The sequence below is a fragment of the Gekko japonicus genome, unplaced genomic scaffold, assembly GCF_001447785.1.
Source record: "Gekko japonicus isolate JY-2015 unplaced genomic scaffold, Gekko_japonicus_V1.1 scaffold1105, whole genome shotgun sequence".
NCBI classification, from domain to species: Eukaryota; Metazoa; Chordata; class Lepidosauria; order Squamata; family Gekkonidae; genus Gekko; species Gekko japonicus.
In genome coordinates this window covers 249208-257639 of record NW_015176005.1, presented here as the reverse complement: position 1 = coordinate 257639, position 8432 = coordinate 249208, and the positions used below count along the sequence as shown (strand labels likewise).

General features: G+C 44.5%; 1 protein-coding gene across 5 annotated transcripts in view; it reads left to right on the top strand.

The window, feature by feature from the left end:
* Positions 1 to 7447, top strand: part of IFT27 (intraflagellar transport 27) — a 22898-nt gene extending 15451 nt beyond the window's left edge. Inside the window, exons 8-9 of one of the 5 annotated variants that reach the window (XM_015426482.1) lie at positions 4027 to 4056; positions 7316 to 7447. In XM_015426482.1, coding sequence (XP_015281968.1) covers positions 4027 to 4045 — 19 coding nt within the window. In that variant the 3' untranslated portion in view covers positions 4046 to 4056; positions 7316 to 7447. Of the gene's footprint in view, positions 1 to 4026; positions 4057 to 6099; positions 6128 to 7315 lie in introns of those variants that run through there. The other 4 variants (XM_015426483.1, XM_015426484.1, XM_015426481.1 and 1 more) reach the window with 4 other exon arrangements.
* Positions 7448 to 8432: the final 985 nt, after the last annotated feature.

Sequence of the window (8432 nt, the reverse complement as noted above, 5' to 3'; positions counted from 1 at the left end):
TCAGAGACCCACACTCTGTTTGGGTTGAGCAGTAGTGTCAGGAATAACAGACAAGTCTGGATGTCCCCATGTATCTGCCAGTTTTGGAACAACTCAAATTCCATAGGTAATTAGGGTTCCACAATATTTTGATGTTTTAAAAAAATCTGTGGTTAATTGCATAGGTGATAAGGAAAACTGTAGTCTCAAGTCAGGTAAACTGTTCTGTTAGCAGAACAATCTTGGGCCCTCACAAAAAGTCTGTATCACCCCTCATTTAATTAATTCCCATCAGTATAATAAATATTTGGCAGGGACATGAAATAACACAGCTGACAAAAGAACAAAGCTAAAAGCCATGCTGTGAAACAGGAATGTAGAGCAATAAAATATTCTGAGATGGTGGCTTTGGTGTATGACTGCTTATTATGCTAGGCTTTATGGCTTCATATGTGTACGTATAGAGTGCCACGTGTATTGTGGTAATGGAGAAATGAAACCAGAGAAAGACCATATATACAAATCCCAATTTTGTGTGCTGCTCTTGATCATACTCTTCCCAATGTGTTATGCCATGTGTCCCCTGACCTGGCTAGCCCAATCTTGTCAGATCTCGGAAGCTAAGCAGGGTTGGCCCTGGGTAGTATTTGGATGGGAGACCTCCAAGGAGTACCAGGGTCATGATGCAGAGGAAGGCCACAGCCAACCACCTCTTGCCTTGAAAACCCTACAGTCACCATAAGTGCCTCTGTATTCCAGTGTGAATGGTTCTTGCTGTTCTTTTCCACCCTTCTCGAGAAGCAGAGTCTGGTCCTTGGATCCATGCACAGCATAGCTCAGTAGTGTCTTAGGTGAAGGAAGAGAAGACAGTAGCTCCAGTTGGGATGCAAGGGAAGAAAAGCCAGCACAGGGGGGGTGGGGTATCGCATTCCCTGAGTTACCCTTGCCATTGTTACTTGCCCTTCTCGCTCCACAGATACAACGTAAAAGGTTGACGAGGCAGGGGTTTTCTGGCATAGCTCAGGGGATGCTTTGCTTCCTGCCTTCCAGTGTCTCAGCGGGAGTCAGTGTACCGAGTGTTGTCTGTTGTAGGGGTGCCTAATCGCTTCACCAAGTGGGCTGCTAATGGATTTTTATGTGGGACTCATTAATGTGGCAGCAGTGTATCCAGATGTTTGGGACTTTCTTAGTCATGTGTGCTGCATTGCCCCAGTGTCCCCTACTGAGAGCCCATCAGGCAGGACACCGTTTGGTAACATAGTATTTGTTGGCAGGGGTCATTTGCTGATGTATGTGTCCAGGAAGAAGCTGAGTCAGGCTCATCGTATGGGTATGAAGACATGGGTAAACTGAGGTGGGCACAATTCTTTGGCTTGAGGAATCTACAGTGGGTTAGAGAAAGAAAGACATCAGGTCAGTCCTTAGAGCTGATTTGCATACAGTCCCCTTAACATAGCAAGATGTAGGCTGATGTGATCCAGGTTTCTTCTCACCCCCTTGTGTTGATTAGATGTTCATACTGAAGATCCCTTTGGGAATCTGGTGTGGAAGGTGTTTAAAAGAGGCATTAAGGTAGAGAAGGCTCAGCGGGAAGCTGTTCAGCAAACATTTAGGGCCAAGCTTGTGCTTGCAGCCAGTGTAGTAGATTAAACTTGATCTTAGCAGAAGAGCATTACACGTCTGTGTCAAAAGCTGAGCCTCAAAACAAAGCTCTTTCCATTCTACATGGCCTCCTCCTGCTTGAGAGCCTGAGGAGGTTTCTCTTGGGCAAGGATTGAGTCACAGCTGCTGCTACTTCTGCTGCCGATAGCTCTGTCACTGAAGTCGGTCCAGTGGTGTGGCTTTCACTTGTTCTCACAGATAGGAGACATGACTAAACAGAAGTGACAGAGGCTTGCAGAAGAGATTGGGCAGAGCACATAGCCAGAGTGGAGGCTTCTGGGCAGCGGGCAGCTATACGCACCTCTCGTCTTCTACCAAGTTCAAAAGGGGGGAATATCTTGACACTTCTTGTATGTGCCGATAGCCACTCCCTATGAGGTTTATTAGCCAAGACCTGGGAAAGGCAAAGAGTTTGCGCCCCTGTGTGTGTTCCCATGCCCATTTATTAAGCCAACCGCATTATCTCCCTTCAGCTTCTTTGTGGTTCTCACCGATTATGCCCATTTTTCTGAACCCTAAGCTCGATCCTGAAAAGTGTTGTTCATCCTGTCTCCTGCTTCTGTGTCCTCCATTTAATACTTGGCTCAGAGTTTAGCTGTGCTTTTACTCTCCAGTGCTACTAGGAAGGGTGGTCAGCAGATACAGGGTAATCCTGGTATTGCAGACTCAAGTATTTGCATGTTTGAGTGGGGGGTTCTCCTAGGCAGGCACCCCCTTCATCCCCCTATCAGACTGCACTCATTTATTATACCATCTGTTTTCTCAGTGCCGGAGATGATGCTGGGGATATGTGACTTGGGGCACTCAGGCGGAAACTGGCCTGCACAAGGCCAGGCATGTGTTTGCCTCCTAGCAGTGCAGCGGTCAGCAGCAAATTCTTTGCAGCCGCCTCCTCCTCTCAGTATGGGAGAGAGTGAGTGAGGGCCTGGAAGTATATGAGATGCAGAAACATGGACTATATGAAGAAGACAAAATCAGCAGAGTGTTGGGGGAAGGGAGAGAGGCCAAAAAAGTAAGCCGCGGTTAGGAGACCACATATGGATGAGGTAAAAGGGAAGGACAGTTGAAGGGGGAAAACAAAGATCATCTAAAGGAGGTGTGGGCAGCCAGCGGTCGTAGATCTGGATGAAGAGAGAGTGATAGAAGGGTGTCCCTTGGTACATTTAGAAAACCACCACATGAAAAAAAGCCATGAAAAGCATGAATTAATACTGATGGGCTAGACTGTAGGACAGGAGAAGGTAGAGTGAGAAATGGGTTGTGTGAACATGTAAGGAAAGTGACTGAAAGGGGGATATATATATATGTATATATATATATATATATACCGTATTTTCCGGCGTATAAGACGACTGGGCGTATAAGACGACCCCCAACTTTTCCAGTTAAAATATAGAGTTTTCCAGTTAAAATATAGAGCTGTGCTGATGCTTCTGGCGTACCGGCGTATAAGACGACCCCCCACTTCTGAGACGATTTCCCTGGGTTAAAAAGTAGTCTTATACGCAGGAAAATACGGTACATACATACACACACACACACACACACACATATATACACACACATATATAGTCAGAATGAAAGAAACTTTGTGAACAAGGTGAAGGGAGGTGAGCATCAAGAAGACACTACAGTGTGTAGGTGAAAGGACTCCTCCTCAGATTGTCAGGGAGACACCATGCCATCTTTGACAGGTTGTCAGGGATGCAGGAGTTTGGTTCCTGAAATGCATGAAAGAGAAGGAAATTGTGTGCTAGTTGTTACAAATGTTGGCATACTATGGTTCTTTAACAGTACAAAAGGATAGGTGGCCAATAGTATAACTAATGGTAACTGTCGTCGTGGAGTAGGTAAACTGAACTCTCTTGCTGAGTTAAGAAGATATATTGACAATACAAGTATAAGTCAGGGAACGCTGAGGTGGCGAAATGAATGTCTAGTGTTTAGAATGTGAGGATGTATGTTTCCCATTGACATGTGTACCAAATCATTTCCTGTTACTAGAATTCAGAGCACATTGAAAGCCTCCCTTTAGACTTGTAGTTTGCCCATATTTTAATACAGTTAAACTTGAAAGGACTTAATGGTTATGCTGGGTCAATCCCCTTACTACCTCAGATCTTATATACATGGCCAAATGCAATGACCAGTATGGAAACAATGATATTGTATCTTTACTAGTTTTATCTTTGCTTCCAGTGAAACAAATGAAGAGAGGAGTAGCTCAGTTGACACACAATAGTACAGTAATGTAGGTCACAGATTCTATACGTTCTTTCTTCCAGGATGAATGCAAAAGATAATTGCTTGTTAGGGTAGGGTTAAGAAGTTCTGACAGTATAATGTTTCTGTATTTTATCTTTGTCCTTTTCTTCTCTTTATTAGACCTCGTATTGTTTGTTAACCAGAGCCAAGGTAAGAAGAACGGGGAATTCAAAGCTTCTCACTTCAAAACAATTCATAAGATCGTGTGCAGTTAGATAGGAAGGAAAGAGGAATTAGGTATGCAAATGAGCTCCAGAAATCCACTGAAGATCTCTGAACATTCAAAAGCCATATTGCATATGAGGTTGAAGTAGGTTCCCTGTTCCCTTTATACAGCCCCATGTTTCTTATTCTGTTTACATGTCTACTTTGACAGTTGCATTGGAGAATAAGGAATCGGGTGCTCCACACAGGGAACTAAGAACCAACTTCATCCTCATCTCGTCTCTTAAGACCAGAGAGGCACTTACTGCATCTCCTCCTGGATCCACCAAGGAACAAGGAGGGGGGAGCAAGAATTCTGTACAGCTGAATTCCACTCTCTGGAACCTTCTACCTCAACAAATAATTCCAGTGGCCCGGAAAGCTGCAAACAGATGAGATTTGTGCCAATATATGTGGAGAGGGGGCGGGAGATGCAGCGCGTGTCTCCACGGAGACAGAGTGTCAGAACATTAAAGGTATGGAGAACTTCTCTGGGTTGGTGTATGGCAGCACTATATAGGACCTATGCGTAAGATGGTCCATCACAATTCTCATGTCTCTGGCCATTTTATTTATTTATACCTCGCTGTTCTTCCCAATGTGGACCAAAAGCACATTACAACATCATTCTCCCTGTCTCCATTTTATCCTCACAACAGTCCTGTGAGGTAGGTTAGACCAATGAGAGAGGGCAGCTGACCCGAGGTCCAATCACCAACCTTCCATGGCAGAGCAGGAATTTGAACCTGGGTTTCCCAGGTCCTAGTCCGACTCTCTACCCACTACACCATGCTGTCACATTTCCCCCCTCCTAATATCGTACATGAAAAAGAGTAAGTTTGAAGATGTCCTTAATAGTTGAGTTTACTTCTCAAGACAATTAGTTTTAACATGCACCTGCTTGCATGAGCTACCTAAGCTGAGCATATGTTACTTGTCTAATGCAACATTCTGTTCTCATCTTGATTTTCTGGAGATGCGTTTGACTTCTGACTGGGTGAAAATGTCTTAGCTGATACTGTTAGTAAGGCTTCTAATTATGCCTCCTCTGCCTGCCTGTCTTACTAACATTCGGCTAAGGTTATGTTTTGTAAGCACATATATCTTTCCCCCCCAAGTATAGTATATGTGTGTAGTGAACTATTAAATAGCTTTTGACAGAGCAATTCTGGTTCTCTGCAGAAATCCAAATATTCTGGCTTTGTTTGCTGAAGGTTTGCTTTTACAGCTAGTGGATCCCACTACTGCAGGGAAACATGTGGATCCCATTCTAGTTCAGAAAGAGACAGACTCCCTAGTATATCCGTTCTATTTGATTTTATGGGTCTGTTATCAGCCCATGTATACATATAATTGATGAACAGTGGTGGCAGTGTCAAGGATTAATCACTCCCTCAAATGCAGATTATGCAGTCCTCTGAGTGTATTCAGTTGCCTGAGCCTTGGTGGTAAAAGCAGTCCGCTCAGATTAGGCACACCACTGGGAATGGGAATGGGTGGATTGTATGGAGCTACTCCATCATAAGTGGCACACTGGACATCTTTGTTCATGGTTATGCTTTCTGATTATACATCACTGGGCTTGGACAAGCTGTGATGCATGCTCCTCACTGGCATTAACAACACCACTGGGTTACGGTCAGAAAGAGGTTGTACGTGCAGTGTCTCATTCAAAGAAGTGTCTCATTTAAAGAAGTCTTTATGGGGGGCTTGGTCCTTCCTCCTTTTTCTTGCTGATTGCCTCACATATCCCTGCTTCCTTATCATTCAGTTCTCTGCAGTCTGAGTCTCCCTTCCTCTGTCTTCATTTTTGCATTGTGCTACATTTCTTCCTGTTCTCTCACATAATTTCTTTTCAGGCAGGGTACAACTTCCAGTTACCTGAGTGGGGGGGGGGGGTAGTGTTGCCTTAGGCACACCTTTAGCTAATCCCCCTCTCCTCTTGTCTGTCTCCTTCTCCTCGTTCTTTCTCTCTCCCTTTGAACTAAGCTGTGAATTCTATCAGCATCATAGCAGGACAAGCTGCAAAACTGAAATTCCCAGAGGGACAGGTTGTGATCATTTTATTTTTACATTGCCCTTGGATCTGAAAGGTGGTTTTTTCCGGGGGGGGGAGGGGCAGGGCGTGTGCCAAGGGGGGGAATACAGTCAAGAACAAACAGAGTTTAAGATGAATATAGGTCAGTTACAGGGGAGACCCCCTTAAGTGGTGCATGTGTAACACAGCAGTATCTTGTTTCTGGCAAGATACCAAAGGCATAGCAACTGAGCACTAGAGCTACACGAATATATTGGATGCATTATCCATCACATTGAAGGTATGTTACCAGGATATGTGCCAATCTATCAAAAAACAATCACCCTAAACCAGCAAAAGAGAGGTCAAAGCAGTTGCTGGACTCTGGTTTCAGCTGAGGTGAGTGTCTGTGATGTTCGTCTGAGTCCCTGGATCTTTCAGTGCACTGGGCCACTGACTGACTGTTGCCAGTACATTCCTGGTGAGACTGTGCCACCTCAGAAGCCAGCCTGGCCATCTTGCAGATGCCTCTCCCTTGTCCCAAAATGTTTTCAAGAGGCTTTAAGCAGGTGGCTGTGTGTAATCACACCTTTTCTAATTGCAGCTGTGTTTTTTTTTTTTTTTTACTCTAGCAATTGCCAGTGGGAACAGAATTCATACCTACTACAGAGCATGTCCTCCATCTACATCCTTTTGAGTGGTTAACGACACTTGAGATTGCAAATGCTATAGCATTGGGATTTGGGTGCAGCATGTGGGTGTTTATATATGTGTATGTGGCTTTGCAGAATAGTCAGTATATAAGTTAAAATATGTGCTTTCTTTGTGGTCAGGAAACGCGCGCTGAGCCAGAGATGAATGCAAACAACCAACAGCCTAAGGCATTTGACAGGCATGTCCAATCCCATCCCCCACAGTGGACCAAATTAGATGAATTGCCTCCAGATACTTGTCTTTAAGGTTTCTTAGGAATTAGCCGTCTCCCAGGATTTTAGTAGAATGTACCAATAACTATAACCAGGGCAATGTCTGCTTTGTAGAAAAAAACCAGAAAACAGTATCTGAAAAATCCAAGTTCTGTGCAAAACATTTGGAATGATTTAGATAGATTAGCTCAAATTGAGCAGATTTGCATAGTTTCACTTATTTTGCAAAAAAATTATTCTGTTACATTTACTGTTTTGCCAGATAGTAATTGGAAGACAGGCGCTAACCAGGCCACCGACATCAAGGACCTCTGAACCCTGGATATCTTATCCTAGCCCATGGACTTCTGAGATTTCAGCAGACTTTGTTCAACCACTTTGAAGCATGTTTTTGCAGCCATAAGCATTGGAACTTCTTTCTTTTAAAAAAGTAAACGTTGAGATTTTTTGGAAACTGAATGCTGTGCTCAGAGCATCATTCTGCATATTTTCTGTACTCCCATATGTATTTACAGTGAACATAAAGCTGTGCTTGTAAGAAGGGTTGCCAGATCTCAGGCTTTGGCCCTTAGATCCAGGCTTTGGGGCTCATTCCCAGGACAACAGGTCATAATCACAGTATTTTCAGCAAAGTTGAACACTTGAGTTCAGCACTTAGCCCTTTCTCTGCTCCTTTCAGCAGTTGGTTTTCATAAACCTCCTCCATGTTGGAAATTGTGTTAATCCTCCATATTATGTATATACAAGTGGGAACCTTATGAGACTCATGGTGTGTGAGGAGACCACTGGGACAGTAACTTGCCAGGTGACTTGTTGCTCCTAACCCTCCAAGAGACTTGCAGCTGTCTCCTTTCCCGTAGCCCTGCCCACCCATCCCCCTCTCTGCATTTTGGGTATGGATGGAGGGCACTGGAGGCTCCCATTCTTCCTCCCCCACCCACCCACTGCCAGCACTGCCACCTCAGCTCTGGTTTGAGTGACTGTGGGCAGGTGGCAGAGGGCCCCCTTCTTCCTTTTCCACCTGCCTGCCATGTTGGTGGTTTTGGTGTGTGTGGGGGGGGGATGTCAGAGGCTTCTCTTTGCCTCTAGCTAGGCTGCCTCAGTGACAGATGGAAGAGAAAAAGGCTCTCAGGAGACAGTTATCTGCTCTATGTTTGGGGAGGTTGGACCCCCTTTTTTTAGGTTTCAGGTTTTTCTGCAAACCTAGGGACATCACCTAAGTTTGGAGAAAAATTTCCCTCCGGTCATTGTGGCCCTGATCTACAGATTTAAGTATCCACAGATGGGGTCATGTTGACTATTACATATATTGATATACATAAACGTGCCTCATGTTCAGTGGAATTGCCACTATAAAACTGTGCCGGGAACCTTCCACC